This window comes from Musa acuminata, chromosome BXJ3-10, assembly GCF_036884655.1.
Source record: "Musa acuminata AAA Group cultivar baxijiao chromosome BXJ3-10, Cavendish_Baxijiao_AAA, whole genome shotgun sequence".
Lineage (NCBI taxonomy): Eukaryota > Viridiplantae > Streptophyta > Magnoliopsida > Zingiberales > Musaceae > Musa > Musa acuminata.
Window position 1 is genome coordinate 24,940,599 of NC_088358.1, and position 18,996 is coordinate 24,959,594.

At 39.0% G+C, this 18,996-nt stretch overlaps 3 protein-coding genes across 4 annotated transcripts; 2 read left to right on the forward strand and 1 right to left on the reverse strand.

Moving 5' to 3' along the window:
- The first annotated feature begins 396 nt into the window (after nt 1-396).
- Nucleotides 397-5,748, forward strand: LOC104000602 (ADP-ribosylation factor 1-like). 2 transcript variants are annotated; one of them, XM_009422684.3, is made up of 7 exons: nt 397-517; nt 838-996; nt 2,048-2,118; nt 2,375-2,494; nt 3,230-3,348; nt 5,185-5,266; nt 5,433-5,748. In XM_009422684.3, the coding sequence occupies exons 2-7, from the start codon at nt 849-851 to the stop codon at nt 5,433-5,435; spliced, it is 543 nt and encodes a 180-aa protein (XP_009420959.1). In that variant the 5' UTR covers nt 397-517; nt 838-848; the 3' UTR covers nt 5,436-5,748. The 2 variants fall into 2 exon arrangements, with proteins under 2 accessions (XP_009420959.1, XP_009420958.1); XM_009422683.3 differs by having other exon boundaries at nt 409-517; nt 843-996.
- An 808-nt stretch (nt 5,749-6,556) lies between these two features.
- On the forward strand, nt 6,557-12,166 carry LOC135650506 (mitochondrial import receptor subunit TOM40-1-like). Its single transcript, XM_065169912.1, has 11 exons — nt 6,557-6,801; nt 8,259-8,340; nt 8,411-8,510; nt 8,597-8,692; nt 8,793-8,843; nt 8,971-9,036; nt 10,712-10,813; nt 11,189-11,257; nt 11,335-11,418; nt 11,537-11,632; nt 11,809-12,166. Exons 1-11 carry the CDS (start codon nt 6,600-6,602, stop codon nt 11,863-11,865), a joined length of 1,005 nt encoding a protein of 334 aa, XP_065025984.1. The 5' UTR covers nt 6,557-6,599; the 3' UTR covers nt 11,866-12,166.
- LOC135650507 ((+)-neomenthol dehydrogenase-like) lies at nt 11,772-13,625 on the reverse strand. The gene is made up of 5 exons (XM_065169913.1): nt 13,469-13,625; nt 13,152-13,398; nt 13,004-13,081; nt 12,741-12,926; nt 11,772-12,662 (listed from the first exon to the last, which is right to left on the reverse strand). The coding sequence occupies exons 1-5, from the start codon at nt 13,474-13,476 to the stop codon at nt 12,285-12,287; spliced, it is 897 nt and encodes a 298-aa protein (XP_065025985.1). The 5' UTR covers nt 13,477-13,625; the 3' UTR covers nt 11,772-12,284.
- Between the last annotated feature and the right edge of the window lie 5,371 nt (nt 13,626-18,996).

An 18,996-nucleotide genomic window follows, 5' to 3' on the forward strand; every position in this document is an offset into this window, starting at 1 on the left:
ACAATGAAGGTGAGATATACATGAGCAAATTCGACAATATTAGGTGTACGTGATGGTTGATAGAGATAATATTATTATAAAAAGAAGATCGAAATTTTTAGATGTTGGGAGTTAACTAAAAATATTTCAAAAAATAAAAACTTTTTCCAGCAATTCGCTCAGACAAAAAATGCAAATTATTTCATTTAATTTAATTTCAACCCCGAAAATGCCGGTTTGGTGTAACGTGTTCTGTGACGTATTAAGAAAGAATGCCATGACCCGACTTACAATACGACGGAAGGATGTGGCGTCCAATGAACGCACCGCCCCCTGCCACATCGCCAGTCGTTGCCTAAGTCGTGAGTAGAGAAGTGGGTTTCAGTGTGTTGACGAGAATGCTTCTCCTTTCCCTATTTATTACGACCCTCTCGCCTTTTTTTCTGTTCTCACGCGGAAGAGAAGGCGAAGAGGCGACCTGTCTCGCTCCTTTCAATCTTTCGGCCCCCTCCGCCTACCGCCCCGTCAAGATCTACAGGTAATCCCGATCCCTCCTCGGATCTAGAAGATCGCATCGGCGATCGATTAGCGTCCTCTCGAATTGGGAGTCTCCTTCAGTTTCTGCTGTGGATTTTAGGTCTGTCGATAGATTTCTCTCTTTGGGGATTTCGGACCGGAAACCTGTATGTTAGATCTTGGAATTTTGTGCTCACTTAATGTCTGGATCTCTTATTTTGTTGGTTAATTAGTACAAATCCAACGCCATGCTTATTCCTGCTCAGATCCGTGGTTTCTTCTGTGGATCTTTTTTTTTTTTTTTGGGGTACGTGATCGATCTTTATGTTTGGCATCTGATAGCGTAGGGAACGATGGGGCTCACGTTTGGGAAGCTTTTTAGCCGCTTGTTTGCGAAGAAGGAGATGAGGATTCTGATGGTCGGGCTTGATGCTGCCGGTAAGACCACCATCCTTTACAAGCTCAAGCTCGGAGAGATCGTCACCACCATTCCCACCATCGGTGAGTATTGGTCGCCTTCCCAAATTGGCTGTTCTCCTTAATATTGTGTTCTGGAATCCGATGATTCTTTTTGATATTCTTTGTGATGGCTGCTGGATTTGTCGGAGAGCTGTGCTTTTTGTTTCACGTTTCGGTGGTGAATTGGTGATCGTGCTTTACCTTAACTATTTGATTAACTTGATGTGGACCTGTTTTGTAATAGGTGGTCATGAACATTAATTGTTTTGTTCTTTAGTAATGATAATTATGTTTCTATTTGCTCTAGAACATAGTTATAACTTTCTATGCAATCATATTGCTAATGAGTGCAAGAATTTGAGTGGAACAGTTTCGACACAGATTTCATGATAGTGCTGTCTATTGCACCTATCGAGATGAGCTTCTTCGTGTGGAAAATGTTCTCAAGGAAGATGATATAGGACACTAGCAACTTGGAGCATGATTCCTATGCATGATTTATCTCCAACTTGGACACTAGCAACTTGGTTGTCTCTTTAACTGCTACCACGAAAGTGATGGTTTACAATGAACCTTCTTTTTATTTATTACTTTTGTCTCACTGCTTATGGTTGACAAATGTTGTAGGGGGCACTCATTGGATATAGTTTAGAGCATACATTCAATACAGTGATAGTGTTAACAATTCTATCTTCTGGAGCTTTTTGGTCATGTTTTTCCATACTGGAAAATTAAATAAGTTTAGTACTTTAATTTCATTTTTTTCTTGTTTAAACTTGACATGCTTTCTTTGCATCTTTTCCTCCAATACTCATGGAGATTTTCTAAAAATTGATGATCAATTTTATGAGGTTTCCCATGGTGATGATTATATTCATTTCAATTGTGCTTTTAACTTGTACATGGGCGGTTAGGATAATTTGGCACTATGCATGACTCTTGTCCAGTTGGCGGTTGAAACATGATTTTTGTAAAAAAATTGTGAATTTACTTCGAAGGGTTGTTGGTCTTTCAAAGCAGTTGCCAGTATGTCCTTATAGGATTACAATTCTTATGATAATTCTCTAAATTGTTATGGTGTGTTCTAATGCAGGATTCAATGTGGAGACTGTCGAGTACAAAAACATTAGCTTCACCGTATGGGATGTTGGTGGTCAGGATAAGGTAATGCTGTGGTTATGCTAGTGAACCTTTTAATTTTCCAAGTTGCCCACAGTAAAATTATTGTTCGACTTTGTATAGCTGATTGAACATTTGGGCACTCTAAGAACACATCTTAAAAAGTTGCATTGCATATCAGATGCTTTATGTGCAGATATGGCTTCATTACATCAGTATGTTAGTCTGCTAATAACTAATTAACTTGTTTCGCTATTTCTAAATACCTTTGTTCTGGTGATCTTGTTGTCTGCAAGAACAGATCAGACCACTATGGAGGCATTACTTCCAGAACACGCAAGGCCTTATTTTTGTTGTCGACAGCAATGACCGAGATCGTATTGTTGAGGCAAGGGATGAACTCCACAGGATGCTGAATGAGGTAACCTCTTTCAGAAGTAACACTTGTCGTATCAAAATTTTAGTAAAAATTATGTTCTTGCACATGATTTTTTTACATACACTTCCACAAAACATAGCTTAAATAATTATCAAATGGGTGAAATAATTGTGACCCTACAGTACAGCCATCCAAATTGGTGATGTGCCACAAAAAATATATTACATGCATATGCTTATGGAATATCTTGTGTTTTGAGACTTGATCAGAAAAATATATGTATGCATCACATAAATAAAAGAAAAGCTAGAGTTGATCCTTTTTTTGGGTGTAAGTTGTATGAGGCTGAAGTTCATCAGATTAAATAATTCAGTAGATATGTCTTCTGAACAATTCATTGAATCATGCCTCTTCTCATTAAAATACTTTGCTCAGGATTACTGCTGAACATAAAACAGAACTGAAAGTTCACATATGCCTTGTTGTGTTTCATAATAATACACTTGAACTTGACTTTTAATTGTATTTTTCACATTAAAATCCAATGGAATAATGAAGTACCGACATGTGATGTTGGTGCTGCAATGGGATGTGAAATTGAAGTAAAATTCATGTCATTATAATCATTATACTGATGTAACTGTTTGTGATGATTACAAGCCTGATTTGAAGGTTTTTGGTATCAACTTTTCTATATTCGGATGACATTTGAAACCGTTGTTTATTTACTATGATTAACTGTTTCATCTGTTTTCCTATGTATTCTGGCATTGGTAGGATGAGTTAAGGGATGCTGTCTTGCTTGTGTTTGCGAACAAACAAGACCTTCCGAATGCAATGAATGCTGCTGAAATCACTGATAAGCTTGGTCTGCATTCCTTGCGCCAGCGACACTGGTAAGATATTTGATTGAGAAACTAATACTTCTTTACTGGTCATCTGCTATAGTCAAGTAAATACTCAGATTTTTTAAGAACTATTTTGTGGCGTCGTAACCTTTTTCTTAAGCAGGTTATAAATACAATAAGAGATTCTTTGCATGATCATTTAAGCTTATGCATAATTAGAAGTATAATTGGATGTTCTGGAAGGAAAATGAGTAGATCATGTATATATTTGATGGTTACATCGATTAACTTGACATTGTATAGCCTAATGTTATTTTTGTACATTTTTTGTAAAGGACCCTTGATTTGCACCGATTCATCCTTTCCAACATTTTAAAAAGTGGGTTCGGAATAACTTTTCAGAGAACCTTGATAGGCAAAATATAAATGGGAGAATTTATTAAATATAAAATTACTAAATATAAAAATGGAAAGAGAAAACTATTGCTGTTGAGATGTTGTAACTAATGAAAGTGGCTGATTGTGAGCTAGATAAGCTGATCTAAGCTCGTCATGGAATGTAGATTGGTGATCTCCTTAAAATTGGCCCTAATCAATAGTAGCAGTTGCTGATGCAGGTCTCTGTGGGAATAAAACAGTTACTGATTATAACCATGTGTTATCATTCAAACGTTTTTTACATGGTCTTAACTATCTAAAAGAGTGATTATTTTCTTTGATATCTGAAACGTCTGTTGATTTTCTCTTCTAAGATGTTACTTTTATCAGCTCTCTTTTCATTGTTTACGCCACAAAAGAGCCAAGAAATTCAATGACTAGTTGGTTGAGCTTGGCTTGCTTAGTTTAGGATCCTCAAGCTTGGCATTCTTTGATCCCCATGTTTGAAATCAGATTTGTGCTAGTTTTAATTGATCCCAGCTAAAGTGCAGTTTGTCTTCCAGACAGATTAGCGCAAGCTACTTAGTGGCTTCACTTGGCCATTTGTTGCTCCCCAGTTTGACCATTTGTCTTCTTTCTCATGGATCTAGATCCGGCATGCATCCGTCTTTCTTCTTGTGTACTTAATCCAATGAACTTGTCAAGCTCCAAGTTAATATGATTTTTCTTCTCTTAGATTATTTAGTTCACTTTCCAACTTTTAGATCATGCCAAAAGTATTGATCCATTCAAATCCCATGCTTTCTGAAGCTGGAGAACATGTCTTGTTTGTTTCTGAATGTCATGAACACAAGTCCTTTTTTTTTTGTTTGCCATATCTTCATGTTTGGCCTTGCAAGTTCAGAGTGACACATGGTTCAGCCCAACTCTTGGATAAGGTAGTATGGGAGAGGGGCAATTCACACAAAGCTTTACATTTGGCGAAATACAATGGGAATAATGCATTTCATTTTATTTTCTAAAACTTGCTTTATCTTGCATACTTTTGACTGCCAATCCTCAGCCTGTCATCTTTGCTGATTGGACGAGCTCCATCTCGATTTCTTATAGTATCTTTGGCATCATTTGCTGTACATATGTGTCCATGCATGTGTGTGCGGAGCATCTATTTTATCTCTATTGATGGAAGTCTGGAAAACTGCTATGGTCTGGTTGTGATTTTCAGTTCTGATTGTGTCTCTACACATCAGTCGTGCTATGTTGCCCATTTTTATTTGGAGGTAGTGTTTCAACTATCATGGTTGGTGATTGTTAAGAGAAGTTTTGATATCCTTTCCCAAACCTCTCTTATATACTATCTTGTTAAATTTGTTTGTGTTGAATTGGATTTCCCGGTCACTCCATTTATGCCACCCTTTCTTTTTGTTGTTGATCTAACTGATGATTGATTAAAATATTTAACGATGTCATAGTTCTGACTAGCCTTTGTGCACTTATAATTCTCAGGTATATCCAGAGCACTTGTGCTACATCTGGTGAGGGCTTGTACGAGGGACTTGATTGGCTCTCCAGCAACATAGCCAGCAAGGTACATTTTTTTTTTATCTGTTCACCCTAATGTCTCTCAAGTCCACAAGAGAGCCAATTGAATCGTTCTTATATTATTATGGCAAAATGGGAGAGGAATATCCATTTCATCAATTAAGTTGCAAGCATAATTAAACAATAGATGCTGACATTAATTATCTTGACAGTGACCAAAGTTGCTCAACGGCCCTCAACAGCAGACAAAATTTGGCATTTCAGTGTTGGATGCTTTGGTGAATCGTTACCAAGACAACAAAATTTGAAGGTTCCACTGGTTACCAAAACTTTAAAGATATCGGCTGCCTCAGACCTTTTATACTTTTTATCTATCTACTCCTTTTTCTGGATATATCTAGGATGATGATACTCTTGTCATATATTTCTCACACCACTGGGTGCCCATTATGTCATCTGATATTTCTTACTTAAAACTGGATGTGCATGAAAGTGACATTTTGAGTAATTTGACCAGCTCTTTTGATACTTGTCAAGTCTGCTAAATTGCCCCTTCCAGATCACCCGACAAAAAGAGGCTGTTAACTGTTAAGGGCAACAATTCCATGATGCCCCACTCGGTGAACGACCAGAATTGTCTTTTGAGTAGATGTGGCTCTAGCTGCTGGACTCGTCTCTTGACATGTTATCAATAAAAATGCTTGTTTAGTCGATTTAGTTTACAAGATACTCGACCTTTATGCCTCCTCACTTGTCTCCGGCATGGTCACTATAGTGAAAGCAAGGCATTTGGGCGAAGCTGTTTTGGGTTGCTCTTATCATGCATTTGGACAAAGCCCATATGTTAAGAAATTGCACGTATCACAGATCAACAAATGCCATGGTTCTGATTCAACGTCTATCTCGCCTGTCCGCCTTCACCCCGGGATCTCTCTCTCTCTCTCTCTCTCTCTCTCTCTCTCTCTCTCAGGGCTTGGAGAGTGAACGAACGCATTCTAAACTGCTGGGCTGAAGTCCGGCTCAATAACAAGTGACTCAACTTTTTACTTGTACGGGGTTATACGAGTTATACCAGTTCAGATATTTAGGATTGTAAACTCAAAATGTTAATGTTCTTCGCCCGTAAGTGCAAAAAACCCGCAGATCTCACGTGATCAGGCGCTAGCCTTCTTCGCCGTTGGATGAGGACACGGGAAAAGTGAAAGATCGTCGTCGCGACGATGAAGCGTATGATTACCCGCGCAACTTATACACGTAGTGTAATACTACCAACGGTGTTAAGCGCCGCCTCTTCTCCTACTTAGCCCTAAACCCTGTCCCCCCCCCCCCCCCCCCCTCTCTCTCTCTCTCTCTCTCGTCTTTGGAAACCCTCAAGCGAAATGGGATCTTCCGTTAGTCACGCCGGCGCCCCGCCGCCATCGCCGGCCGCGGCTCCTCCTCCGCCGATTCCCGTCGGTCTTGCGGCGGCGCTCCCCCCGAATACGGAGGTGCAGGGCGATGCCAAGGGCGTCTCGGAGAAGGTCGACTGGTTGAATCTCCCCTGCCCTGTTGCGTTCGAGGAGATCCAACGCGAGGCGTTGAGTGAGTCCTATTCGATCTTGTGCTGTAGCCGTGTCTCATTTTGAATTCATTGGCCTGCTTAGTTGATTACAAAGTGTGATAAGATGATAGAACACGGTTGGGAGCTTGTTAAATTTCCTGGAAATCTTAGTATACCTCACGAGTGCCATGTTTGAACTCTTGTCTGTGAAAGGAAATCCAAGAAAATAAGCCCCATTGGCTAGATTCTACTTCACAGTAGTTTGAAACCCTGTTTCTTTCTCATGAGTATTCTGTGTTGCTTAGCAGAGGCATTGATTGTAGGTATGGGCTAATTGGGCTAATTCAACGAATCCTAGTTTTCGGTTGAACTGGTTCTAACGTATATTCTTGTCCATGTGCTTTCTGGGCACTAGGGTAGGTAGGTTTTGTACTCAGACTCGTCTGAACTTACACTTGTCAGTCGCTGATTGTTGTGGAAATTGGATTCTGTAATTAAGAATGAGCTTGATTCAGGATAGTGTATTTTGGCCAGCCTTTGTATTTTGGGGGATCTTGTAGCCATGATAAATGGTTGTTATTGTTATCAGGTTTTGGGTTTTATTTTGCTTGTTCTAAGGACTGAGCCTTCAACATCCTATGAATCATCAAATTATGTTTTCAAATTCTAACTTATGATAACAGGAAAATAACTTATGACGATAGAAATGAAGAAATCCAACCGAATGGATTAAGGTGAGGCCCTCATAATGTGGTTTCCCAGATCATAACATTGCAAATTAAATATGTAACCGTATAGAGACATATATGGAAATTTAAGTTTATTTTTCTTCGAATTTGGTATTTTTCTTGTGGACAAGGCTAACTAGTGAAGAAGTTCATCGATTCTGGGCAGTGAAGTGCTTTTACACACATCTTTGTTAATGTGTGCTGATGTGTGAACTTTTGATCTTGGCTCTTCCTTAAACAGATCTCTTTTCCTAGCTAATAAAAAATGCTTTCTGTCCAATGTACTATATTTATTTGAGAATTTGGTGTATTGATTCATATGTCAGTTGTGGTTCAACTATATAAGATAACATGATCTCTTTTGTGAGCTAACTATTTTTGCAAGCCGAAAGTGAGGGGCCGTAATGGGATTGGAAATTAGTGGATTTGATGGCTGGTTTGGTTCTCACCTTAGAGTGAGAAGGTAATTTGACGAGTGGTTGACGCAAAGCTCCTTTTCTACCATTCTTGACCAAAAGTTTGGATTCAGAATTTTGTGTGATACTAACCCTTGTTCCATTTAGAACTTATATGTAGATACAACTAGACCTTACTGAGCTGTCTTTAGATGCATAAACTTTTTCATGAGGGGGTAAAAGGGCCTTTGAAGTTTCTAGTTAAGGAGTGACTGAGGAAAATTGAACTAATAAAACTGATACTCCAATTGTAACAAAAACAAAAAAGAATATTTTTTGCATGGGTTCTAACATACTTTTGAATGTGGTCTTCAGTGTCCTTGAAGCCAGAGCTCTTTGAAGGATTGCGTTTTGACTTTACAAAGGGGATAAATCAGACATTTGCTCTCAGCCACAGGTAATTATTGATTGCTCGACCATTAATTTGTTGTTGCCTTATTAATTTTGAGCTGACAACTTTTGATCAGTGTTTTCATGGGATCAATGGAGGTTCCTTCACAGTCTTCTGACATTATTAAAGTTCCTACTGCACACTATGAATTTGGTGCAAACTTTCTGGATCCTAAGGTTGGCATTCTTGTGCTGTGTTTTTGGAATAATACAAATCTTAGATATACATGTAACTCTCATGGATGATTTGATATCAACTATAGATGATGCTTATCGGAAGAATACTGACTGATGGAAGGCTGAATGCACGAGTCAAATGTGATCTGACTGATAACCTTACTTTAAAGATAAATGCTCAGGTTTGTTACTAAAATTCTTGATAGTCCTGTATTGTTTGAAGAAGAAATATATTGTTGGTTTGATCAACTAGTAAGTAGTAACTTCTTGTTCTTTTGCCAGCTGACAAATGAACCACATTTCTCTCAAGGAATGTTTAACTTCGATTATAAGGTTAGTTTACTTTTAGTATTGCTTTTAGCACTTTTTTTTTGGTTTCATCTGATGAAAAAGTTTCTTTTTCAACATTTTGCAGTTATATATTTTCTATCATCAATAAGTTTTATTTTCATATATGTAGGGACAGGATTTCAGGTCTCAATTTCAAATAGGCAACAATGCCTTCTATGGTGCCAATTATATCCAGGTAAGCTTGGTGAAGGTTGCAGCATATTTTTTGGTTTCAGCATGGTCTATTGCCTACCTTATAGGGCATCCCATTTTGATCTACAATAGTTCCGTCATGCTAAGTAAAATAGGAAAATTCAATTTAACTCCTGTTCAGTGGAGCTGCTTGTCACCCAAGGGTCTATTCTACTCTTACCTGCAACGTATAAGTATAACTTTGACTACTTGATGTATCCTTCATGTTTAGTGTGCTGCACTTCTCTGTGGTTTCAGCACCTAAACTTTGTTAGGTTGAGATGGTTCCCTCACCTTTAACTACTATAAGTTCATTTAATTATATGTCTGCACACTGGTTTTACTTATAAAAGTGTGGCTATGCTTTTCTGCCTCTGCATGTTATGCACCAATTTGAATATTCTCTTGCTTTATGCTTATGCATATTCACCTTTTATCTATGGTAACAAAAATCTGGTGAAGTCTCTTATACTCATGGGTTCACTCGTTCTAATATAGGAAGCCCACTTCCATCATATGGTTTTTTCATCAGTTGTCATTTTATAAGTTTACATTACATGTGCATGGTCGTGATTCAGATTACTTTTGTAGCTTTGTCATATCTTTGTTCTTTGGTTTATACTTGGAAATAGTATATTCTGTAACATGGCTAGCAAATAATGTAAGGTTTTTCCGAACTTTGGTGCTCTAAATGAATAGGAGGAATAAGAAGTCACATTAGGTGTTCTGCTTGAAGTAGAAAAGAAATGAAACCACATGCTAGAGAATTTGTTGATCCTTCAAACTCTACAAAGGTTAGCAACAGAGAATTGACATCACTCAACCATCATGTGAATAACTATTGAATTCAACTAGACATTTCTTCGAAAATCTTTTTGCCAGATTCCTGTACATCGTCATAATGGATGCTGAATCGACAAAATAAAAACTAACAGAATGCCACTCCCCTTCTAGCGTGATATGGGTTATCAGATATTGTTTCCAAATCTATTTTGTCAAACAAATATAGACATGAGATCTAATTACTTCTTCATTTTGAGTGGCCGAGGGATTGTTCCATTCATACAGGAAGGAGCATCTCTTGATGTTTGTATTGCATCTTTACCATTTAAATGCTTCAGTAAGATGCAATAGTAAACAAGGATATCCCTGGCCACATTGGACCACATCTACAGGGAAATATGGTTGCAGTTAAGTTAGGATAGTTATTTTTCTAAATGAATACAAGTGAAAAAAAACTTCTATTGGAGTGTAGACTTTTCAAGTAAGACTAATACTTGTTTATATATATATAAAATATTAGGAGAGTCAGCATAGTTTGTTTATTGAAGCAAGTTGGATGGTAGAAAAAAATCCAAGAAACTAGGACTATTTTGATATAGACTTTGTTATACATAAGAATGATATTTTACATGTATACTCTTATAGAACATTTTGCATATTTTCACTTCCAAATTATCAATTTGCATACACACCCTTAGAATCTGAGACAATATGCATGAGAGATGCAGAAACCAATGCTTGGTCATTAAGGTTTTGAATCTTGAACATGGTTTTTTGGTCTTAAGGCTTCACTTTGACGAAAATGCAGCAGTGAAGTGGGCTTTTGTATTCATTGTTTCTCTTCATATTATACTTATATGGAACACTGACCAAATTATTTACTGTTCATTCTACAGAGTGTCTCACCACATCTATCCCTTGGCAGTGAAGTCTTTTGGCTTGGGCATCAAAGGAAGTCTGGTATTGGTTTCGCTGCTCGTTATAACACAGATAAGATGGTAATCTGCCGCTCCCTTCTCTTCACTTCTCTCTTTGTTTCTTCCTGTTGGATGATCTTACCTGCTCTGGTATTTGGGTTTGCTGTCTGGAGAACCCACCGGCAGTTAAAATTTGGTAAATTTGTTGAGGCAAGTCCAACAGAGGAGGTGTGCTTGCAATTTGGTTGTCGGTTACTTGCTTTCTAGTTTCAATGTAGGCACAAGTCATAATTCTACCTTTAAGTAATGCAAAGGAAACATTTTAGATTTCTATGAAGGCTGTTTCTTATCGTGTAATAGTTTTTGTTTTATTTTTCATTACTCCAATGAAATTTTGTGGGATCAGAATCATGACTAGAAGCTTACATTGTAGGCTTTTATGAATGTTTTGTGCAGGTTACAACTGGGCAAGTCGCAAGCACTGGAATTGTTGCGCTGAGCTACGTTCAGAAAGTATCCGAGAAGGTTAGATTTCTAATAATTATAAGAAAACTTATGTGATATACTCATCTTACAAGCCTTGCCGTAGCTGTATCTTGCAGGTTTCTCTTGCATCTGAATTCATGTACAATCACATGACAAGAGATGTTACATCAAGTTTTGGTTACGATTACATTCTTCGTCAGGTAACTTCCTAATACCAATCAATTTATTGGATATTTACTTGAAAGTTTGGTTTTTTCTCTTTGCTTCCTGGTGAAATATGCCCATTGATTCCGAATAGTTGATGCCCAACTTTTGCAGTGTCGGTTGAGGGGAAAACTCGATTCCAATGGAGTTGTGGCAGCATTTTTGGAGGAACGACTTAATATGGGTGTTAATTTACTTCTTTCCGCCGAGGTGCGTAGGGGTATATGAACGAACGTGATGTTTCAGAGAAGCTTAAATCATACTAGTTTTATGCATATGGCCTTTTGTATTTGTGTTCCCCAGTCTTTGTGTCTTAGAAAATACCACTTAAATGAGAAAATTTGCTGTGTAGAACACCACTAAACTAATTCATGTTATGGTTGCAGATTGATCATTCGAAGAAAGACTACAAATTTGGGTTTGGCATGACGGTAGGAGAGTAGAACTGCTCGTAACATTTACCAGGAGATGAATTGCCGCTGCTTTTGCCACCTGGTTACCGGATTTGCCGGCTTCTCCTTTTTAGGGTTCTTCCGCCTGTTCTATCTTCCGAGTCTGTTAGAAAGAGGTGGTTCTCTTTTTGTTTCTCCTCTGAGTTGGTTGACGACACATTTGCCGAGCGGATCTTTCAGCAGCCACCGCATAATGTGACATCTTGAGACCATGACATGATTCTTTGGTTCATCATTGATGGAACAGGTCATATTGCAATTGTATCAAGATGAATGTCTCAGTTGTCTTTTATTTGGTAGAATTGATGCATCGATTGCCATAATGTGTGAACCTGACCAAGCAACATACACGTTATCTGCATGCATGCCCAAGGACACAAACTAGCAAAACACAAGAAGCAGAGAGCCCATCAGAACTCGGCTTTCGTGGTCTGATCGAAGTAGCAACCGGTCGGGCTGTCGGTGGGAAGCAGAGCCAGCATCACTGGCCCTTTGGCTCCCTCCTCGGTGGTGATGACCCCGGTGTTCCAGTTAATGTCCGTCTTCACGTATCCCGGGTGGACGCAGTTGATGAGCATGCTGGGGTGCCTCCTCGCCAGAACCCGCGTGTAGGCATTGAGCACCGTCTTAGACACGCTGTAGGACGGCAACATCATCGGCCACCCAGTCGCTTCCAGCCTCCCTTCCTTGAGGTCCTCCAGGAACCTCCGCAGCAGGCCTTCTATCTTCTCCTCCGTCAAGTTGTCGATGTCGCTCAGCTCCTCTCTGATGCTCTCGCTCGGCATCCTCTGCCGTGCAAAGCGGAGTCAGTTTGTGCGGCTCTTCATCGCCACCAAGAACAGGGGTGTGAGGAAGGAGTCTTTTACCCTGAGCTCGGATCTAAGAGAGGAGACGTTAACGATCCTGGCGCCCGAGGTTGAGAGCTCCAGCAGAGGAAGGAGCGCCTCCGTCACTCGCTTACAGCCGTAGTAGTTGGTGTCGAAGCACGTCACTGCGCCGTCGTAGGTCTGGCGCAGCACTCCCTGGACGAGGTTGGTAGCTTTCCCGGAGAGCTGCGATGGCAGAGAAGGCATCTCTTTAGGCTTCTTCTTCCCCTTCCTCGTCCCCCGTAAAATTCGAAGGGACTTACCCAGGCCTCTGGATCGATGCCGAGAGATTTCAGTCCTTCGACATCAACCGAAATCCCTGACGCCCCTGCATTGTTCACCTGCAGTTGCAGTGCCAAGTGAGACGGATTCAAGCACTCAAGTGGCGTGTCGTTAGGGCTTCGCTTCTACCAAGATGTCGAGCTTCCCGAACTGGGTTCGGACGAACTCGGCCAACGCTCCGACGCTCGATTCGTCTCGAACATCGAGCTGGTGAAACACGACGTTGGGGATTTGGTGGCTCCCGCGGAGCGACTCCACCGCGCCGGCGCCTCTCTTCTGGTCCCTCGCCGTGAGCACCACGGTGACGCCATGGAGCGCCAGCTGCCGGGCGATCTCGAGGCCGATCCCCTTGTTGGCTCCGGTGATCACCGCGACCCTGCACCAGGACAGTAGGGTGGAGTGAGATTTCGAGGCGGTGAGGCCCCGAGATGTTGCGAAGCACCAACCTCTGCATCTCGCGCTACTCGTTGCTGCCCACCATGACGTTTGCCCGGTCACAGAAGAGCCGACGGAGATCGGGGACTAAAAGATAAGGGAGAACAGTAAGTCTGCAAAATCTACAGGCTTTTCAACAAGCAAATGATACGCACGCATGTCAATGTTTGGCACATGAACTGCATGTGATCCATCTTTAATTAGTAGCTTTTATTACTGCATGCAAGCATACATACATATCCTTCTAATATTCTCTGACAAACAAAAAGGATTTGTAGTGAACTAAATTCCATCAAATAGGGTGCCTTGAACAGATCCCAAAAATAAACATAAAAGTGCTGAAGAGAAATTAGGTCTCCTAATTCTTGGCTTATTAGTTTCCTCAAGAAATTCCTAGCTTGCTGGGGCAATATTAGTCTTCACTTTTGCCTAGTTGGACGCATTTGTAATAAAGATTCATTAATTTAGACTGTTCTTCCTTAGGAAATCTAAGACTTTACCCTTTGTTTTCATGAAATGGTTTGTTTTAAGTCCCATGCATAATCCATATATTTCCATCATATCTTCTACTCTGAGCCACTTGTACCAAATCACCAGTAGGTGTAGACAAGTTATGGATGACAAATTTCATAGACGTTTGAATCTAAAGTTAGGCCTATGTTCCACAAGGTGGAATGCATTAATGCTAGTATCAAATTCCTTTGAGACGTGTGAGTTGTGTGGAGTACCTTCTCTTCTTTGATACCAGTACCCAAAAAGCATTCCTGACTAATGTCAATGGCCAATCCCTTAATAATTTGGAAAGCAAGATATCACCTTGTGATTCTGCAATTTAGAATGGAAGTGTTTCCATCCATCATTACATACTTTTGGTGTTCTCTGGGTAAAGGTCACAACATAATGGGGATTAACGTGGACTCAAACATGGCTTTGTCTGCTTGCTGAAGCCATAGAAAAGCTTTAGGACAATTGCAATGGGCCAAAGGAACAGGGACACAGACAAATCTTGAGAGATCTAATGTGAAATCTCTGGATACCCAGTATTTCACAGCTCAGTGAAATCTTTATCCATCACCTGTTTAGTTTAAACTCTCCATCTCTCGCATGCCTTTGTTTCTCCAGTATCTCTAGGTCTTGCATCTTGTTCGGGTACCATGGCATGTGCCATTTTGTTTGAGTAGGGTGTAACGTGAGTTTTCTGGGGCAGTGTGCCAATGAAATGAACTATAATTTGGGTGCACACATGCACTAAACTTTGTTTCTTATGGTGGCAGGCAGCATCAAAGAGCTCACAATTGTTATCAGTCTCTTGGAGAAAATTGTTCCTTGCTAACATGCAAGCTTGTCTAGCTTTCTGCACACATGTTCAGTTAAACATGCAAGACCATCATATAGGATCAGACAGTAATTATAACATGTTGCTGCTTTGATAGAATTGAATTTATGACTTACAATCTACTCTTAGCAAATTTTCCAGAGCTTGGAACAAGTCTATGGCATGTGCTCACTTGCATTTAAGAGTTCCTTGAGATTCTCAACGAAATAGATCCAAAATTTATAGGAAACATATGCCGCAGATGATTAATTCAACACAGTATGCTCATTTAAGTACAAAGACCATGGAAAAATTTTAAGCAAGAGCCATCAATAAAAGCTATTACTCCTCACTATCCCAAGAAAAATATGTGAAAACATTGGTTATTGATTTCAAAAATGTATGAAATCAATCTTTCTTCCATGTTCTGTTGTTGTTTTTGTTGTTTCAGCTCATCCTTGACCTAACATTTTTTTCGATCTTTTTTACAGTATAACCCTCTTGCGTGGATTTGTAGAGCACCTGAATCCACCTCACTCTCTCCATTATAATCTAAGGAATTCACAGGAATTCTACATTTGTGCCAAACAAATTGCCTAATGGTTAATTAAAAAACTCATTTTTCTCATTGGATTAAATTACAGACCAGTTGTGTTGTTGCAACAAAAATAGGCGCTGATGCATACGCACCAATTTTTTTTAGCTGTCCTTATTTTCAGATTAACAAATTGTTGTCAACCAAAAGAAGTTAGTACCTCCTTTCAACTGCTACCATGAATACTAACAGAATGCTCAAGTTGCAGATTAGAAAATGCTCCCGTTAGACCATCACTTCAAAGCCCAGTTATTAAAATCAGCGAGGATCACTCGTCAAGATTCTACAGAGTATTTTGTTGATATGTCATTATGGAGGTTTTACCTGGACAACAAGGTCTCTGGATTAACTCTAAAGTTGTGTCAAATGACCAAGTATAGAGAAAGCTATGGTGATGTTTTTGCATAGATGATCCTTGACCTACATTGGATAGGACATCTTATTCTCTGAGAAAGAAAGGTCACCTCAAATTCATTATAAGGCTAACTTTCAATAAAGTGAATGTCATCAGGCTGAACCAAGAACTAGCTTTGTGGTTTTCTCTTTAAACTTAAAACCAAATTCAAGTGGTTAAATGGAGAGATTTTCTAGATTAAGGATTTAAGAATGATATCAGATTTTAACTTGTAACTGTAACCATTTTAGGGAATCTTTTTACTGTGATAACCTTGATATGCAGGGATTGAACAAATCTGTTTAAAATGTCTCTAATCTCAAGAACAGAACTCATCCCATGAAGCTTGCTCTTTGTTTAGACATTAATAAAACAATGACTTGTCACAAATGCACTCAAAGTAGTTAATTATTTGTGCATTGCCATGAATAGGGTGCAGCACTACAGGAATTATTCTTCTTTAGCTGCACATGTACAGCACTGAATGAAGGTTTCTCTCTTTTTTTAGTTGCACATGGTTGGTCCCTTGAATTTATTTGTCATGTCTGCTATGTGTACAGATCCATCCAACAGGCAGCTGACAGATGTTATACAACAAAGAACTCAGAATAAAATTATGTTGCATTTTCCTTTCACAAATTTTTTTGAATATCTAGATGACTGTTGAAATGATTGATCAGGTGCAATATTTGTCAAATATTTTAATAGCAAGTTGAAACTTGATGTAGGCAAGAACATCTCATTCTGCATTTTGGAAAACGATTCTTATCAGTTTTGAGGCATGTTGTATGCTTTATTCATCACTTTCCCTGTATTCTTTTCCGAGTTGTGAGATCATGTTGGGTAGCAGTACATCTACTATTACATTATACGATTGTAACTTGAAATATCTTAGTTCATTATATGTAAACATTAGCAGTTGATAAATGCATGTGGATTGCATTCTGAAGGTATTTCTAAATGAACTTATTGTTCTGGTTATCGTATTGTAAGGTTTAACCATAGGAAATCATGTGATTAAGAAAGCAAAACCTTAGTTACCCGAAATCTTGTTCCTCTGTTTCATTTCGTATCTGTCAGGATAAGATGGCGTGTCTGGATCTTCAGAGCCTGCAGTGGTTTACAATTTAACAGATAGACAGAACAACATGTGAAGCTGCTACAGTTTGAACTTCCAACTGCATTGTTTGTGTACATAAATGCAATTGATAATGCATGCAGATTTTTTGTTGGGAAGGTATGTCTAAATGTCAGAATATATTGTTTCTCAGTCATCTCATATGTCATCCAGAAATCAGCTGAACTTGAGTAATCTGCTATATTGTAGATGCACTGTAAATTAACTAAGGATCCTTTTCTATTGTAAGTTCACCTAAGAAAAAAGAGATCACTATTGAACACTAATTTTGTTTAATCTCAGTCTCACTCTGAATAAAACAGGTAAAGAATCTTAAACACTAATTTCTTTGCTCATGTCACTAACACTCCAGGATCTCATGGAAGTTTCATTCTTATTCTGAATGCTTTTTGTTAGCTGATGAATACATGAAGTTTCTGTATCATTTTAAATTTATTTATCAGTGGAGAAATGCATGATGGTTGATGATTTCATGGAGTGGAAGATATCTTGCCATCCATTTTTTATTATAAGAGAAAAGTGTTAAGGACAACAATTGTGTACTTTTTCTGTTTATATCTTATAGGTTCAAGTAGATCGGAAATACGACGCTTAATCGGAACATGATCAAGCATAATTATACAGCATTGACATCATTTCTTGCCAGCTTTGACAAGAAGAACATGACAAAGAAAGAAGCTAGTTTGCGATGAAAAAGTTTCACTGCTCAGAACAGAAAGATGACATTCCATACTCAGTGGTTGCAGAGAGAATTATATAGGACCAGCCTGTTCAATTTAACCTCAACCTTTTTATTTATGTCACTCTCTTAATTCTGCATCAGAGAGCAGTAAATGGGAAGGAAGCAGAATTGGAGAAAGGGCCACTCCATTAATGTCACTGCAACATGACAAATGCAGAGCATCTGTTCTAGTGATCTTTTCTTTACTATCCTGGTCTTTATGTTTAATTTATCATTTATCTTCTGATGATGTAAAAATAAGGAACATGTACAATGCTACCAGTTTTAGCTCCTGCCGACACCTAAATCTCTACTTGTTTTTGCAGTAACAGTGTATCACATCTACCTGCTCAAGAACAGAAACAAAAGAAGGGTCATATGATTCCCGAGTTGATGAACCTCATAATGATGTTGGGTAATCTACTATTCCCCACCAAAAGTGTACTCTCTGCCTTTAATCTTCCTCATGGCAGCAGTACAAACACTACAAGCCACTGGGACCAACAGTCAATTCTGCAGGCCAAATCTCAGCTCATTTAAGGGCACTAAAGCCTCCCTCTTGTCCCAGTTGGGACCAAAATGACTTCTCAAAGTCTAGCCTTGATCTTTCATGCTGAATCAGTCTGAGATGACTCTGTTCATGGCTTACAATATGATGACATGGGAGACAACAGCACTTCACCGGTGCAATACTTTTTAATCTGGGTGTCAATGTCTAGAAGTTACCTGTTGCTGTTGAGAGTCCTGATGCACATGGCTTCCATTCTTGCCAAGCATTGATCATGAGGCAGGCAGGACACACAAGTCAAAATCTGGTCAGCTTTTCTTCTTCCCCTTTTTACCACTGCATAATGTCCCAAGATTTGTGTTTAATGAATTGTACAACTGTTTAATGCAATTGGGACAACTGCATAATGTCCCAAGATCATGTATCCAATGTATCAACAGAGACAGGTGGGAATGGCATCAAACCCACAAAGAACTAACTAAGCTTGTAGATCTTCTCCTTTTGTTTCTTCTTGTGTTATATTCTGAATCAGCAGACATCAGGACAACACTATTTTCTTCTCATCTGTTTGAGGCATAGAAATGCAAATCTGAAAAACCATTTGGGTGTTATGAGAAAGATAAAGACAGTAATTTGTCTGTAGTAAAACCATCTGCATCATAGTCCATGCATTCATTTCAAATGCTAAGAGCCAAAAGATGGTGAAGAAAATAATGTTTGTCCATGAAGAAAAATTCCTTATAGTAACTGCACCACAGCCTAAGATTTATTTCCTTGGACTCGTAGAAAAACTCCCAACCTGACATCTTTTTCCAAATCAGTTCTGATGTTTGTTTATGCACAATGCTTGTGTCTCAATATGTGTATC

What these genes read in the sequence shown, in the direction of transcription:
- LOC104000602 (XM_009422684.3), top strand. Translation starts at nt 849, where the DNA reads ATGGGGCTCACGTTTGGGAAGCTTTTTAGCCGCTTGTTTGCGAAGAAG. An exon ending in TCCACAGGATGCTGAATGAG is followed by an intron (nt 2,495 to 3,229) that starts GTAACCTCTTTC and finishes TGGCATTGGTAG; the next exon opens with GATGAGTTAAGGGATGCTGT. An exon ending in TCCTTGCGCCAGCGACACTG is followed by an intron (nt 3,349 to 5,184) that starts GTAAGATATTTG and finishes TATAATTCTCAG; the next exon opens with GTATATCCAGAGCACTTGTG.
- LOC135650506 (XM_065169912.1), top strand. Translation starts at nt 6,600, where the DNA reads ATGGGATCTTCCGTTAGTCACGCCGGCGCCCCGCCGCCATCGCCGGCC. An exon ending in CAAACTTTCTGGATCCTAAG is followed by an intron (nt 8,511 to 8,596) that starts GTTGGCATTCTT and finishes TATCAACTATAG; the next exon opens with ATGATGCTTATCGGAAGAAT. An exon ending in TTCAGAAAGTATCCGAGAAG is followed by an intron (nt 11,258 to 11,334) that starts GTTAGATTTCTA and finishes TGTATCTTGCAG; the next exon opens with GTTTCTCTTGCATCTGAATT.
- LOC135650507 (XM_065169913.1), bottom strand. An exon ending in TCGGGAAGCTCGACATCTTG is followed by an intron (nt 13,082 to 13,151) that starts GTAGAAGCGAAG and finishes CTGCAACTGCAG; the next exon opens with GTGAACAATGCAGGGGCGTC. An exon ending in GCATCGATCCAGAGGCCTGG is followed by an intron (nt 12,927 to 13,003) that starts GTAAGTCCCTTC and finishes CTGCCATCGCAG; the next exon opens with CTCTCCGGGAAAGCTACCAA.